The sequence below is a fragment of the Chroicocephalus ridibundus genome, chromosome 4, assembly GCF_963924245.1.
Source record: "Chroicocephalus ridibundus chromosome 4, bChrRid1.1, whole genome shotgun sequence".
Lineage (NCBI taxonomy): Eukaryota > Metazoa > Chordata > Aves > Charadriiformes > Laridae > Chroicocephalus > Chroicocephalus ridibundus.
In genome coordinates this window covers 73,626,079-73,642,699 of record NC_086287.1, presented here as the reverse complement: position 1 = coordinate 73,642,699, position 16,621 = coordinate 73,626,079, and the positions used below count along the sequence as shown (strand labels likewise).

At 50.9% G+C, this 16,621-nt stretch overlaps 1 protein-coding gene across 8 annotated transcripts in view; it reads left to right on the top strand.

The window, feature by feature from the left end:
* PLEKHG4 (pleckstrin homology and RhoGEF domain containing G4) overlaps positions 1 to 16,621 on the top strand; it is a 92,155-nt gene that overhangs the window by 63,393 nt on the left and 12,141 nt on the right. For all 8 annotated transcript variants that reach the window (XM_063334087.1, XM_063334089.1, XM_063334094.1 and 5 more), the window contains exons 12-13: positions 922 to 1,044; positions 1,577 to 1,768. In XM_063334087.1, coding sequence (XP_063190157.1) covers positions 922 to 1,044; positions 1,577 to 1,768 — 315 coding nt within the window. The remainder of the gene's footprint in view (positions 1 to 921; positions 1,045 to 1,576; positions 1,769 to 16,621) is intronic.

Here is a 16,621-nt window from a genome sequence, read left to right as displayed (position 1 = left end):
GTCACAACTTGGGAACCTACCCCCATGTCCTCCTCTTGCCCATGGGTTTGTTCCATGAGTACAGACCCTCTCATGGTCCAGAAGACAAGGAGTTTGTCCCTGACTCTGGGGTTGAGTTGGGATATGGATTTAGATGATACAGGAAAACAGGATGCACAGGCATTAGGAAACATTTGGTCTGTCCCTTCCCCCAGGCGCAGCTACGCCTGAAGCGTTGCAGACAAGTTTACTAGCCTGTTTTTCAAACCCCCTGTTGATGGAGATGCTGTGTTATCCTGTTTGGCCTCCTATGTCTGCTTTGCTTTTAGGACACTCTTGTCAGTTTTCTACCCATGTTTAAGGATATAAGCTTATAACTGCAGCTGTAGCTGGGCTGTGTTGAGGAACCTGCAGTTACTGCACGGCTTTGTGGAGAGCTGCCTTCAGAAAACCAGTAACTGAGAGTTTCAGAACCATGAAACACTGCAGATGGGGAGAATCCGCCAGTGCGTTCACACTGATGGAGTTCATGTCCTGCCAGTCAGAAAAGGGAAGTGGTGTAGGAAACCTGGCAGCAGGGAGATTTTATCCCACTTGGGGGTAGCAATAATAGGAATATCAGGCCAGCCTGCAGGTTGCAGGGATCGCATTAGACCATGGCTCACCCGAAACAGAGCCCAAGCAGCTACTTGCCCTGTTTATGCCTAAGGCTAGTGAGCAATAGCAGAGCTTTGCAATTACTCAGTAACCTGAAGTGGAAAAACTCCCAGCAGGAGGTTCAGGCTGAAATGCCAGGATGGGGGGAGAAGTGTACATGCACATTCTTTCCAGTAATGAAGTGACCAGCGTTATGAGAACCATTCCTTGCTCTTTCCACATAAAGGCCTACCTTGGTGAGTAGCACAGAGTGACTAATAGTGGAGCTTTTCCTTTTTCTCCTAGGTCAGCAGTTGGATTGAGAATGTTGGCAGAAAACGGCTAAAGGAAATGATCAACCTGGATGATTCTTTGGAGATGCTGCTTCAAGCACAGAAGCAGTTCAGGGAGTTTGATCTTGTTGCCAGTGTAAGTGTTGTCTGATTGGAAAAACATACTCTCCAGAGCCTCAGTTGGTAGCTTATGTGCCTTGTATGTGCTCAGCCAAACCCATGATGCTATGATGGCATTGGTAGAGGGTTCATCACCAAGGTGTGCATCGTTTCTTCACACTGCTGAGCTTCTCTGCTCTCCTTTTGTAGACGAAGCTGCCAGCTCAACCCTTCAGTAGATGGGATTTGCCAATCTTGAGGAAAATAACTACTGTGATGAAAGATGGATTTTTTGTTAATCCCTTGATGTGCTTGTAGCACTGTCTTGTTTTGATCCTAATTGACCTGTGGCCTTACTGTATAGGCCTTTACAAGCTGCTGGGTGGCTCTTGTAGATCATAACAGAGGTCAGGACGCTCATGAGTTCTGCTGTAAACAAGTACACCCCTGCTTATGTGATTTGAACCTTAAAAAACAGTCTAATTAGTACTAGTTGTTGATGACCTTGAAGACTATCTACTGTTCATGTCAGGTCTCTATACTCATATGCAATTGCATTTTGCTTTCAGGATTATTGCAGAAGGGGGCAGGAAGCACTAAAGAAGATGGATCGATGGGAAGACTTCTCCTCTGTGGATGTGCAGTCTTACAGGGTAAAGCTGCAGAGCTACAGAGATCAACTGGAGGAGTTCTGCAATCAACTGGATGAAAACAGGCACCGAATCTGTGAGACGGTCAGGCTGTACGAATTCTTTGACAAGGTAAGACATCAGCTGCAGAGAGGAGAGTGTAAAAAGCTTGCTTGGACTCACTCCAGCAGGTTGTTTATGAAAGGTGTGAAATATAGTGCGTGCACCAACAGGGGGCTGGATCTATGGCCTGCAAAAGCCCCTTCACGCACATGTGTCTGGAGTAATTTTTTTTCAAGTCAATATGTGGAAGAAGGGGTGGGTGTGTATTCAGGAAACAGTCTGTGTCTCTTAAGAATAGAGGTCTTCTGCTGTCTGAGCTGCTGAGCTGTACCTTGCAGACCCCTCTTGTGGCTGCAGTGGACAGAATAATCATGGCAGCACTGGCCAAAAGATTGGCTACTTGTGTCCAGTCTTGGCCACCAGGGTTGTCAGGTAGACAAGCAGCATTTTGTTCGTACGGTGTCCTTACACCCTGGTAAAGTCAGCCTGTTAGGAATAGTGCCCTGCTGCTCAGCCCTAAACATAGCCCAGCTCCTCTCTTGAGGAGGCCCTGTGTGAGGAAATGGAGCACCAGAATGGGGTACTGGGCAGTGTGGCTGAGGGACCCAAGGGGACTGGGTTGGCCCAGGCATCTGCGAAGCAGGAGAAGAGGATGCGTGTGGTGACAGTGCTGAGTGCCTGGCCTTCTCACCTCTTTGCTTTAATGCAAGTGCACCCATTCAGCAGACCTGCAGTTGGATTTGGTGTCCTTTAATTTCTAAAGTTGCAGATGAATAAACTATAGGATTTTCTAAGTGCATTTTAAAATACAGCTTTGGCAAGCACAGAAGGCCAGGGAGCCTGGTCTCCATTTATTCCACACTTGTACAAACATTGGGTATTGAAGTTCTCAAATTCCAGAAAGAATAGACACTAAATGTTAAGCTGTACCAGATGTAGGTGCCACTTAGTTGCTGTCTCTGAGCTGCCTTGGCAGCCAGAAGTGCTCAGAGGAGGGGAGAGGAAATTCAGCTAAACACGAAAACGTGGAGAAGCATCCTGTGTAAGGGAGGAAAGTGGAGAAGGCAGCCCAGAACATTGCTGTCGGGACATGGGAGGATTGAGTCTGGCGATGCTCGGCAGGTCTGCTCTAGCTCATGTGTGCAGTTTGCTGTGCAGGACCCTCTTCCTGTGGGAATGTGTCATTATGTTTTTTCCCCAGGGGAGCGACGAGTGCCCTCTGTGCCGTAGGAGAAAGGCAAGAACCTGTGCTCTGCTCACTCACTGAGCACAGATGTTCAGGGGCTGCTCTGGTTCTTGAACACCCCTTGCTATCATGGGGATCCTGGGCAGGATGCGATTTGTCATATTTCCTCAGATAAGCTGAGGGACACAAAGGTGCCAAGCCGTGCTCGATATCTTGGCAAGTCTGTGGCCAAGCCAAGCATCGGTCCTGCATGAACCTACCCAGCCACAGTTGGAGATCTCTGGAGCACAGATGTGGAATCTAATGGCTGCTCTGTTTTCTGTTCAAGGCATGGAAACCACATCATGGCAGTAGCTCTTGGGCTGCCAGGGTGGTCGGACATGACTCAACAGCAATGGATGTCCTTCCGCAGCTTCAAAGCCTTTCAAAGCCTGGGCTGTTCTTAGGGGCACAAATGTTACACAGACCCCAAAGAAGGCCCATTTCTTTTCTTTTTCATAGCACCCCTCATACGCCGTCTTTTTGGTGGATGATATTTGAGGATGCAGTCCTTGGTGGCGGCAGCAGCGAGAGCATCTCTCTTGGTTGTGTCTTTTGTGCCGTGTAGCCCCAGTGAAAACTGAGTGATCGTGGCACAGCGTGGTTGCACACTGCTTTGGTGTAGAGGAGAGGCATCTCGCTTAGTGAGGGAGGAGGATTTTGATCTCACTGGTTTCAGTAGAACTATAAACAGTGCTGGTGGTGTAAATATAACACCTGTGTATTGCGAACCGGTGGCCAACCGAAACCAGGGGTGTAGAGGGGATACATCCCGCAGCTGTAGGATGAGCGCAGAAATCGCTGCGCAGCACGAAAGTTCTTTCAGTGCCGATTGCTTTGATTTTGATCTCCAGAGTGCTTTCTGCCTTCCCAAAGCAAAGTCAGTGGTGTGGTCTGGGAGGTGGGGGAAAGCAGATTTTATCTAAACTGATTTCACTCTCTTCTGATGCTGAGCTGCTTTGACCTTCCTGTACTGATCTTGTCAGTGCTTGCCTAACCCCCTTCTCTCTTCCCTAATGTCTGAGGGCATTAACAGCAGGAGTCTAAACTAAGCAATGTCCTTGATTTTCCTTCTTGTAAAGAGCCTGTAGCATGCCAGACCCCAGGATTTGGGGAAGGAGCCTGAGGATGCGTAAGCAATGTACGCTATGGTAATGAGCTGGCAAGCTCCACTCTCTCCAAACATCTCAGCATGCGCCAAGGGAGTGGAGCGCCCACCACGGGGATCATGGTATTCATCCCTCGCGTACCTTGCTGCCTACTGGGAATAGGAGGCTCTGTTCTCCTGGTCCTTCTTCTGCATGTGGTGGACTTATTTCTTAGGGTGCTGCCTGTGGCTGCCAGACAGGCCACAGGACAGGACAGCACAACCCTATATGGTCCATCAATACACCGTACTCTGTTTTTCAGTGCTTGGCGGCTCCTGATGGCCTGTCAGAGCTCTCCGTGAGGAGGCAGGCTGAGCTGGGCCAGACCACATGGAGCTTGCACATGGGCTGGCAGGGTTCCCTCCCCAAAGCCATGACTGGTGCCAAGCTGGATGTTTCTATTTGTCCCCACTTCCTTTGCGGCAGGAGCTCTTGGTGCCTGATGAGGGCTGGATGGTGGCTCGGCTGAGGCAGGAGGAGTGGTGAAGGAAGCTGCCTTCCCCGTCTCTGACTGCGGGCAGGGGATTGTTTTTCAGTAGCACAAACTCAGCGCGGGCATACTCGGGGACCTGCCATCTTCCTGTGGCGTCAAGCCTGGTCTGGCCGCTGTTCCTTGTTTACTCAGTTCCAAGACTGTGTTGGGATCTGGCATCACACAGTGCTTTGGGGGAGAACTGGGAAGCTGAGCAAGCAAGGGTGTATGTTGTACCAAAAGCACTCATGTCTGCTTTGTTCTGGGGTGCCTGCAAGGGTGGTCACCGCTGCCCTTCTCTCCTGCTGCCTGTCCTAACCTCGCAGTAATGCTGCCATAGACACACCACCATTACCAGGAAGAGCTAGAGAAGTCTCCCTCTCCTTACTTACCCTGTTAGCCTTCACTTTCTTTCCTCTCTTGAGCTTTCTCTGGGTGAAATTATTTCCCAGGTCACTCTTACATCCCCAGGTCTCTACGTGCTCTTGGCTTTACCATGAGGGTTGGACGAGATGATCTCTGAAGGTCCCTTCCAACCCCTACCATTCTGTGAAGAGCGAAGCGCCCAGCTCCCTGTGTCCATGGGCTTGAAATGGCCTCTGTGAGAGCTGTGTGCTCTGTCAGCACTGCAGCCACCTAACTTGCAGTGGCATGTCCAATGAGCCGCCACACGCAGCATGATTTCTGCCAGCCCTGGGATGACGGCTAGTCCTGCAGAAGGTCAGTAGCGAAGGCGTGTGATACTTGCTGGCAAAAGTCACTCTGTTGGAAGAAGGCACTGACCCAACCAGAAAGGACAGAGTCCCATCACACTGGCTCAGCACCTCCATACCCTGCGGTGCTGGGGTGCCCAGAGCCTCCCAGCTGAACTGCCTCTGTCATTACAGGATGGCCTGAGGCGGCCCCAGGGGCTTTTTCCTGCTTGTCAGGATGTTGTGCAAGACACTGCTTCTTTTGGTGCTCAGGGAAAGTATGGGCATTGCTCTGCCCAGCCCTGGGAGCCTCTTGCAGCCTGGGCCCTTGCCTTGTGTTTGTGTTCTGCGGGAACCTGTTCAGAGTCCCACTGCTCAGGATTGCTGGGGTGAGAAACAGTCGTGTTTCCCTTGTTGGGATTTCTTTGGGCTCTGCTCCATGAGCCATTCCTTCAGTGGTGTTCTCTGTCTGCCACCCTTGGAATCCTTCCCCTCAAAGGACCCCTGGTCATTAGCCTGTGTTGATTCTGGTTCCTCTGATTCCTGATCTCCAGCCATCCCTGGCTTCTTTCTGCTGCCCACAAGGAGCTGCTGCCTCTGAGCTCTGTTGGAGTGGGCAGAGTCTTGCCCAACCCCTCTCCACCTGTGTTGACATCTCTCCTGGTGTGGGTTACCTGTGCTCACGTGTGGGTCTGCCCCCACAGCCGTTCGCCTCTGCTCTCCTCCTCCTCCTCCTCAACCACTTTGTTCTTTGTGGCTTAGAAAACAAAGCCTTTGGCAAGTGAAGGAGGTGCCTGCCCTTCCTGGGGGAGGGCCAGCTGGCCTGCATTTGATTATGGCAGCGCCTCCTCATCCCTCCCCATTGTCCTTGCTGCTGTAGGAATGCCAGCCTTTTTACGCTCCATCTCCTGAACAAGTGTTGCTGCCTCTGGGGCCCAAAGAGGGGCTGGGGCCCTTCTTCCCATCCCTCCAGGCCCTGCTGGCAGGAGAGTCTCTCTGCACATCTCCATGCACCTTCATCTGCGTCGCATCCACCCCATCCTGTCTCCGGCAGCCGACAGCCACAGCAAACCCTCTTGTAAGTACCAAGTATCCGGCACTCTGGCTTATGTGTGAGTTGTATTGAGATTGTTTGGAAACAATGTAGAGAAGGCTTTTCACTCGGTTGCTTGTGTGCGTCTGTATGCATCCAGCATGAATCAGAGTGCTTTGTGTGCATCTTTTGTGTGCTCAGACAGAGCCCTGGGAGCTCTGTGCATCTTTGCGTGGTCCCTCCGAACGCCAGGGCTGTGCTGGCTGTAACACAGCAGTGCCCGTCCCTTGTTCTCTTTATTAGAGGATTTTTTCATTATCATTTCAGTGGACATAATTTAACTGCAGCTAGAAGTTGTTGCTGGGATCGCATGCCTTCAGACTAGCTGGATGTACACACAGGGCAGGTGGTACCTTCCCATCTGCTGGGACTTCTTTTTGTTAAAGGTTGTGGACAGCCCAAGAGGGGGCTGCTCTCTGAGCCTGCCCTAGAGTTTATTGGGCTCCTGTCCTGTGGGTGCCTGGGACCCGCTGGCACAGTGTTCGCAAGCTTCGAGAGGTGGGTCTGATCCCAGATGTGACAGCAGAAATCCAGAGCATGACAAATTAACTGACTTCCAGATGTCATTATCTCCCACTTGTCCCCAAAAGATTCAGAACAGTGACCTGCTGATATCTTGTCTTCTGCTCTGCTTGGTTTTTGATGATGTACCAGATATCATGTTGCAGATGATGGTTTTGAGGAAAAAAAGAAATAGAGTCCCATTCAGGCAATAAATTGCTGATGTTTCTTTTTGCTTAGCCTTTGAGGAAAGAAGTGTTTTGAATGGGAAGCTGGAAAGGATCCTGGTGGCTGTGACCTAAAAGTGCGATTTTTCTATCGCAGTTTGTTTGGCGCAGTCTGAGAGTTAATTTTACTGAAAGGACGTTACAATTCTCTGCTCTGGGAATGTGCTTGGAGGAGATTTGGAGAGTAGAACATAGCACCAAAGTGGAAAATGAGGCATTTGATGTGTCCTTACTGGAGCATACTTAACTATGAACAGAGATGCAGGTCACCGTGCCGCGATGCTTGTCTCTTGCTAGCACTCCTGCGCAGGTCAGAACACGGCTTTGCCCCCCAGCACCTCTGAGCAAATGAGGTTTTTGCTGTGCCTTATAATAAAGTCTCTGGGAGAGATTTAGCACGCACTGTTCTCTCTCTGCCTCTGCGCAGAGATCAGCTTTACTTTTCTGGGCATGGGCTGTGCAACGTTTCCAAATAACAGCTTTCATTTGGTTACTGGGGCAAGTTCTCAAGATGATGAAGGAAGAGCCGAGTAGCACAACAGAAAGGAATATACGCTGTGCCTTCCTGATGCTGTAAAACTGTGCTGGGGGAAGCCACTGTTCTCTGGCTTCAACATTGTCTGACAGCAGCTGTCTCATCGCTCTTTCTCTCTTATCCCTCTCCTTCCTCAGTTAGGCTTGCAAAGCCATGCCCCCGGACAGACAGCTAGTCTGGTTTGCTCTCCCCTTTCAGGGGTGTCCTTTTTCATGCGCAGCCTGAAGCAGCTGGGGGAGCGAGCCTAGAGGTTGGAAAATCGATCCTCTGGCAGAGTTCGTGCAAGGTTAATGCATGAAATCTCTCCCTTCTCCTTCCCGACAGGTTTTTGCTGGAGAAATCTTCTTGCAAGGTAAATAAGTCTCTAATATTTACTTTCCCATCAAAGGGTATTCGTGTATCAGAAAGTTTCTGCTTTGCCTCAGAGTTTGAGATAGCCCTCTTGCACAAACAAAGTCTTGACTGTTTACATCTGGTCTGCTCTCCCGTATTTTTCTGTCTTGCAAAATTAGTTATTTGGAAACTGTTCTGTTTTATGACTTCTCCAGTAATTCGCTGCTACATCTACTGGTGCCCAGGCTGTTTTCTTTTGTGTTTCATCGATGACTCTATTGCCAAATTGGCATTACAGCAGTGCCCCTAGCTCCCAGCAAGCTCTCTGACAGCAGATGAATGGTAAGTGGTACCTTTCTGGTTGCACAACGAAGGTGTGAGACTGGTGTGTAAGTTTGTCCCTTGGTGTTACAGGGCAGCAGTGAATTAATTAGGGGTTTTCATGTGCTAAATTCAAGCACAATTTGCAGTTGAAGGTGAGAGGTTCTTGGGTTGAGATGCTTTTGATTACCTCCCCCAGCACCTCAGGCTCTGCTTCAGCACAGCACGGGGTCTGTGTGATGTGTTTGTTGTGTTTGCAGGGGGGAAAAGCCTTCATCTCCCTGTCTGGGGTCCTTCTCCCTCTAACTGTGCTGGCTGAATCCTCCTCCTCGCTGGAGGGCATGGCAGGAAGGAGAAGCTGAGGGGTACGACACCAGGCCAGTGCATGGCATCTTTCTGGGATGCCGCTCACCCCTCAACTGCCTTCCCTGATCCCAGGACTGCCAGCACGTTCTGCCACTGCTGTTTTTGCAGGGGGGGCAATGCCTGATGTGTTGAAAGCGTCTGCTGCCTTCATTCTTGATCACCAGAACACCTCTGAGTAAATATTCCTCTGAGCCCTTGGCTGCCCATGAGCATAAACCGACAGTTGTCTGAACGTCTGGGCTCCCCCTTCTCTGAGTCGAGTGGGATCAAGTCTCCTGTAGGATCACAGCACCAGCAGCCAGTCGCTAATGGCAGGGAAGCAGCATTTCCTCCCAGCCGATTTAGGGATTTCCCAGCTCATGTTGCAGCTGAGCTGCAAGGGGAGCGCATTGCACTTGAGGTGTAAGATCTGATGCTGAGGGGTCTTTCCTCAGCCTTGTGCACGTGTGCAAAGTGTTGGGTTTGGGTGGTTTTTTCCCACTCTGAGCTTGGGATAGGAGCTGCGCAAGGTGACAGATTTTCTGAATGTTTGTGTGCTGGCATCCATCTGGATACTCGGATCGTCCTGGAGGCTGGAATTCTCTTTAGTCACGGGAGTTAAATAGATCTGTTCAAGCAATCTGGACATGAAGCTCCCCTCAGCGTACAGATGGAGCTGAAGCTCACAATGGCTTCCATCTGCATATCAAAGCCGTGGACATATGGACAGGGTTCTCCCCAGCACCCGCTGCCTCCGACCAGGCTCCTTTGGCTGCTCCACAGGGCCTCACATCCTATGAGTATATCTTAATGTGCTCTTAAACTGGGGGGGCTATTTCTAGCCTTTTCAGCTGCTCTGAAGAACAGAGGTCCAACAGACACGCTGGGTGTCTGGGTTCAGTTTCCACTCCCCACCTCCCAGGGCACAAGCACCCACAGTGCAGTGCAGAGAGATCCCAGCACGTCACTGAATAATTCAGCAGAGTTTGGCTCAGCTTGTCACCGGGGGAAGGTTGTGAATTGAAGACTACAGAGAAAGCATCCACGCTTCCCCATCCAGGCCCAAGGGCATACTGGTGGTTTCGCAATCCCCAGCTGGGCATGGAGGACCTCATTAAAAGGGAGCCAGTGCAGAGCAGACAGGAGACACCTACCCCAATCCAGTCTGTCCTCACTGGCCTGCGGTGCACTGTTAGAACAGGGTATTTGTACAGCGTAATGATGTGGCTGTCGGGACAGATGTAAAAGTGAAGCGTGCAAAAAAACCTCTGGAGGTGCCATCAAGCTCTGAACAGAGTGATTTGTTGCCGTTGTGCAAGTTGCCAGCTTTGGTGACTCACTCATCTTGCTGTGGCTTGATCTTGCATCTGGCTGGTAATGTGAGGTTCTAAGAAGCCAGAAAACGTGCTGCCTTCCTCCTCCTCCTCTAGGCAGTAGTCATACATCCACAAATACATATGCTCACTCCTTCATGCCTTCTGCTTCCTCAGCCAGCAATGAGTTACACTCAACATGTGTAACTTCTTTCAAGTCAAACTTCAGGTGGTTTCGTGACATATACTGCTGTAGGCTGTAGCCAAAGGAAGGACCTGATTCCAGTTGTCAGGGGCAGCCGGAGAGAAGGACAGTGGCCGAAGCAGACTTCGGCATGCAGTTTGGGTTTGTGACTGGTAAAGCATCAGAAAGGAGGGAGGATAATACTCACCAAAGCAGCGAAAACAGCATCTGCTCTCATTCTGGTAAGAAGGGGTGGTGAGCAGAATTTCATTGACAAAAAAAAGCTTTGTGATGAGTGCACAAAGCTGATGAAAGGATGGGCAGTGCCTCAAATGTGAGGAGGCTGGTTTGCAGCAAAGGCAAAAGGTTCTGATTTTACTGGGAGCAAACTCAACCCCTGGTCCTCCGGGCTCAGGAGCTTTTAAATGTTGAAAAAATCCCCTTGGTGGGACAGAAAAATAGGGGGAGAAAAATCAGTACAGAATGTACCAGGGGTGCAAAGACGTGAGCGACTGTGGAGCAAAAAGGAAAAACTGAGGGGAAAACTGCACATTGGTGGCTGTTGGAAGGTTTCCTGCAGCTGCAGAGCAGTGGAAGCTGCGGGTGGGGAGGAGCGCAGAGAGGGACAAATCTCAGACGGAAGTCATTTTATACATACATACATACACATATAAATATATACCTGTGTGTGTCTTATATGCGTAGGTGTGTGTCTGTATATAGATACATAGTGAAACTGGCCCAGGCTGCTCTGTGGAAGCTCTGAATTGTACTGAAGCAGGGGTTATTGTGCCTTGCTGTGATTCATCGGTTGAGTCAGCCTGCTCCTAATGGAGCTACCTTAGGTGTTGCTTGGCAGTTGCAGCAGTTCTGGAAAAGAAGGGCAAGCACGCGTCCCGCACGCCAGCTCCGGCACAACCAGCTACATTTGCCCTTTGGGTCCTCGTGCTGTCGTCAAGAGAGCAGAAATCATGTGCAATCCTATTTTATCCAATTATATTCTCCTGTAATTAGACTTTCCTGGACTTGTCAAGCCTGGCTGCCCAGAGGGAAAACGAAGGGATTTTTTTTTTGAGCTCTGTTCATGTTCACCCAGAGCGCTGCTGCAAAAGGATTTCCAAGCATGTTGCTCTAATGAGCGCCTTTGATGGCTTTGGCGTGCTGAGACCAACCCTGACCGGTGTTGCTTCCCTGACCCCTTGTTCTTCTCCCCTGCCCAGCTGTGGGTATCTACCTGTTCTCCTGCCTTACGCTTAAATCCAAGGAGTTTGTAGCCTGCGCTTGTCGCTCCTCCTTTGCCCTCCCACAGTGTTTGTACAGCATCTGGCACTCGGTAACAGGCAGAAATGCAAATACAGGACTTACCGTTTGCTTTCCTTAGCAGCTAATTTTAGGCAAACTGGTGATTTTAGTGGTCTTTCCTCCCTTGGAGAGAGGAGGGGAGGCTCTGTGAGCTACAAAGCAACTGAGAAAGGGTTTAGCTTTTTATTTCAACGGAGTGAGTCCTTTCCTTGGTGTTTAAAGCTGAGCTTTTACCAGCTACGTCCCATGTAGGACACGGTTTTGATTACTTTGGTTTCTGCTGCTAATGAATCCCAGGCAGGGCTTCAGATGCAGTTTGAAATAATCAAATGCTACAGGGTAGGGAAGAGAGTAACAGCAAACCTCGTAGAGAGGAGATGACTCCTAACTTGGTGGCTTTGCTGAAATGCTTGTGCTCTGAAATTATGTGGTTTCTTGTGCATCTAAGTGTAGCTGTGTGCTCGTAGAGACGCAAATCTTGCTAGAAGTGAGCAGGGGCTTTGGCTTTTAGAGGTGCCGTGTCTAGGAGGGATCACTGTTTTCTCCAAAGCTCTTGTGTGTCAGTGGTGGCTTGCTTTGAATTTTGCTTGAACTTGGGGTCAGTTGGGATGTTTTCTCTCCCTGTTTTTTTGCCCTGTGTGAAAGATCTGGCATGCGCCCAGTCGGAGTGTTCTCCGCACACTTCAGTAGTTCTCGTGTGAAGCGCAGCCCCTTCCCCCTCCGCCTTGTCTCTGGTTACCAGGGCTCCTCAATCTGGCATTTAGGCTAGCAGCATTTGCTTGTGAATAGCCAGAGCTGAGATGATGCTCGGTCCAGCCACAGGGGATGGTAATGTACAACACAGAGCTGGGCGCAGCCAGGATATGGACCCCCTCTGTACCGATGGGAAGGTAGGATGAGGTCTATTTTTAACCAATTAATCGACTTATCAGGGAGACATCTGCAGGTCCTGAAGTGCTACTAGTAGTCCATGGGTGCTACTAGTATGGGTGGGTGGGAGCCTGAGGAAAGCCCAAAGCAGATCCAAGCGAGGGGTGAGTTGACCACTTTCTGCTATAGCTGCTTGGTCTCCGAGTTAGCAGAGAAACAGGCCAGCTGACAGCTCTTCTGACAGTAAGGTTTTAGCCTGGATAATTTTGCTTTCAACATATTTTGATGTAACGTGGCTTTTTAACTGTGGTCCTTCTGAACTGTTGGCACACAAGGCAGTCTCCAGCCACAGGTCCCTGCTTAATAGTGTGCGTGTAGCAGCCTGTGACAAGGGACACGTCAGTGTTGGGAGCAGCAGTCAGTTCTCAAAGCAGCCTTAAAGCTGTGTTGGACTTTAGAGGGAATAAGCCCAAATGGGAATCTGTGATGAGAGGAACACACCTGGGAGCAGGCATTTTTGTGCAAGAGAGCAGCATTTACTTTGAACTTGTGTTCTGGTAAGTGCCCTGTCACTCTTTGCTCTTGTGCTGGGAGTGCTGTGACCGGCGTCTCTGCTTTGCAGGGTTCAGGGCCAAGACCTCAGGCTGCCGGTAGAGCCGGGCAGCTGTGGGAGTCAGTGCCTGTATTGGCACCACGTGTAGCTTTTGGGAAGTGCTTGGCTCTGCTCACGACGGTACCTGTGTTGCTTTGACCTTTTCTGGCTGCACCAGTTCTGTCTCCTTTGCTGCAAGCCAACCTCGTCTTGCTCTTTGAACTCACAGCTGAAGTTAAGGGCACTTGAAGTGGTGGTGAGAGGAGGTCTTGTTAAATGGGGAGTTGTGCAGTTGTTTCTTGCCACAGAGATGTGCGATTAATTGTGTCTCACTAACAAACAGCAGAGCGGAGCACAGCTTGCATACAGGAGCTGCACGCAAGCTGGATCAGGGCTTGTTTGATTATGTCGGTTTCTTTTTCCCTGCCCTTGGCGATGTTCCCAGCCGTTGTGCTGTTCCCTCTCTCCGCATTGTAGAAAGCGAGGGAGTTGGGGGCTTGCAGTCCTGGGACATCGCCGCAGAAGGATGGGGGATTGGTCTGTCATGTTGCCGTGCTTCAATCATCATACTCACAGCTATATTGTATCCTTGCCTGTATTGTTGCTCCCATCAGGATCAGTCTTGGCTTTTCATCACCCCTATCTCAGCTCCCCTGTGCAGTCACTTTGGATTCAGAAGAGAACCTTCTAGCAGCAGTTAGTCACCCACCTAGGTGCATTTTTCTTCTGCAGAAAGTTGGAGGGTTTGTGATGTGCCTACTCCACCCACTGCTGCCTATTCAGACACCCAGTTTCCTATGTGACAAGAAAAATACAGCTGTAGTCATCATCTCCCTGCAGGAAGGCATGAAGAACAAGGTTTGGACAAAGGCAGCCCCCATTGAAATTGCCCCTTCTGGTAGATGCACAGTGATTGTCTCCTGTCTTGGGCTACCCAGATGGTGTCTTGGAGCTTGAGAGGAATCTGATGGGTTTGTGAAAGGTTTGGGTTGGAGAGGTGTAATATGGTGGCTTAGGTGGGGATCCAGGACCCCTGCAAGGCTTTCTGTGCAGTGCTGGCAGTGTGTCCTGCGCAGCTTCTCTTGGCCTGTACTTGCAGATGGCACTTCCGCGGTGCCAAAGACAACAGACTCCAGGAGCTTCTGTCCTCAATGCACTGCAAGCCTTGCCCATGTAAAAATGAGTGGGGACCAAAACAGGGTGATGGGCTTGAGGTCACTGGTGCTCCGGTGAAGTCCCTGGCTCTTCCTCACGGCACAGCGGGTCCGAGAGCCCCCACCTCCCCCGGGCAGCCTGGCATGACCAACCTGCTGCTGACTCCTTACACAGCTGCTGGATAGGTCAGCACTGTGTATGCAGAGAAGCACATTTGTCTTTAATCCTGTAATTGAGTGTTTCGGTAACAACTTGTCTGTAAAGATCAAAAGCTGAGGTACAGGCTACTTCCTGCCTGGTTCCAGACATGGCTTGAAAGATTCAGCTTCCCTGCACACAAGTACCTCCTCCTGTATTCTTTGCAGAGAAGCTGTAGGGCTGCCTTCTCCCTGAATGCTCCACGGCTGGAGGGCAGTGTCCTGACTTGGCTGAGTGTCATTTGTAACCTTTCCAGGACAGAGATTACCACAGTACCCTTGCCTGCATGAGGATGTTCCCTCCTGGGTGCCAGGGCACACTTGGCCCCTGGAGAGGGCTGCCATTTTGTGTGCTAAAAGGGGCAGTTGGAGCGGATGATGCGACTGGAGAAAGCCTTGGTGGCCACTTAGCGTATTTCCAGGCAAGCTGCAGGGTGTGGAGGGCTGCTCCCATTGTGCAGGGAACAAAGCTGAGCTATTCACTGGCCTGTGACAGGCACTGGGGATGGAAGAAATGCCATCAAGATTTAGAGTCGTTTCTGCACAGCCCTTGGAGGTCCTTGCCAAGAACAGACAGATACCATATGAAGATGAGAGGTGGCGGGGCTGCCTCCCTGTGTGGTTTGCAGCCCTGATTCCTCCTCGCTGTGGCCCCATGCAGATCTGTGGAGCTTCCTAGAAATAAAAGGAGCCTCTCTTCTCTCTCTCCCATTTGTGCGTGGAAGTGAGGTCCCCAGCCTTGGAGAAGTCCTTCACAGGGCTGCTGCCTTCCTGACTGGCTGCTGTAAAGGCCAGGCTGCCCTGCTGGCTGTGCCTCTCCTGTGTGTTGCTCTCTGCACCCTCCTTCAGAGCCCAGTGTGCCTTTTGAGCTCAGCTTTTCCCATCAGTGAGTGAGAGGGAACCCACATCCAACCCTGGGTCAGGATAACTACAGCCAGAGAGGTGAGACGTGCCCTTAGCCCACGCTGATGACCAGCCCTTGCTCAAGGCAGAGCTGGAAGGGGCTGGTGTTGGTTTGTGTATGGCTGGAGGGAGCAGCTCGAAAAGCCATCGCAAAATAGGCCATCTGTCGCCGCTGTGCAGATCTGCTGGGCTCCGCTTCACTCAGCATTTCACCTCACCTTAATGTGCTTCTGCCTCCAAGGAATAAAAGACCCTCCGCATCACAGATAAATGCAGATTCTCACTGGGGTCTGGCATGTCCTCTGCCTCTGCACGCGCCTCCCGGCCCCCAGCAGTGGGCAAGTCCAGAGCATAAAGCCCGGATCAAGAGAGAGGCAGGTCAGGGGCCTGTTGTGCACTAGGCAGGGTGATGGGAGGAGCGGGGGCTGCTGCTCTTTTGATTGTCCTGTGCTGTGGTTGCATGGGGCTGTTTGAGAAGTGTTTTCCCCGAGCAGCTGCTGGTGTTTCTGAAGCAGCTCCTTGCTCCATGTGAGTAATGGGGCTGGCTGCACGCACGCCGTGCAGCTGCAGCTCAAAAGAGCAATGTTGGACGGCTGTGGGAGCTCCTGTGGCGTCTGTCCCTGGAGTGACTCTGCTCAGCCTGCAGGCTGCCCCTCGTGTGCTGGCGTTCAGCTCTCGTACCAACAGCAGCACTTGGCTCTCATTGCCGTGCCCATCCAGGGACTAGGCACCATGTGAATGAAGCACCTCCTGCCCTGCCTACCTCTGTCACCAGCAGAGAGTGAACCTGGCACCTGATCTGTTTGAGCACCGTGTCCCTGATGGGGACACAGTGTCTGCTCCATGTCCGCATAAAGCTTGGGTGGATTTTTTTGGTGTCTAAGGCTCTATTCTGCATAAAAATAAGTGCTTTAAGTTCTCTGAGTGAAGGCTGTCACAGTAAGGCTGTTCAGCAGGTGGGAAAAGGTCCAAGGCTGGTCACTCAGTTCCTGGCACTAAGCATGAGTGTTCCTTCTGTGCAGAAACAGCAGGTACGCAGGGCCTGAGAGGTCAGGTGCTAGAGAGGGTCTGACTTACTTCAAGGGCAGCCTGTGGTGTTTCCGCACATCCACTGATCTTGGGCAGTTAGTGGAAGGTGCCAGGCAGGCCTGTACTGCACGTTTTCCCTGCCTTGTGCATCTGATTTTTAACAGTGTTTTCAGTGATGAGCACTAAAGTTTCCTGGACAGGCTTATGGCAGCTGGTCACATCTTATTCACTCTGTAGTTAAACCTTGTCATCTTCCCTGCTTTATAGAGAAAGTGGTGGCTTATGAGCCTGACTAATTCAGATGTTTGCCTTTCCTCTCGCTTTTACCAAAGTCAGGTCTTGGTGCATGGTACTTCCTTAGCCCCTTTCCTGCCCTGCTGGTAAGGCACTCTTACCTTGCGTCTGTCACATTGCACCACATTTTGTCCCCCTCCTTTTGTTCGACCGATATGGCAGAGCTGTTTTAGCAAGGCCAGCACAAGCAC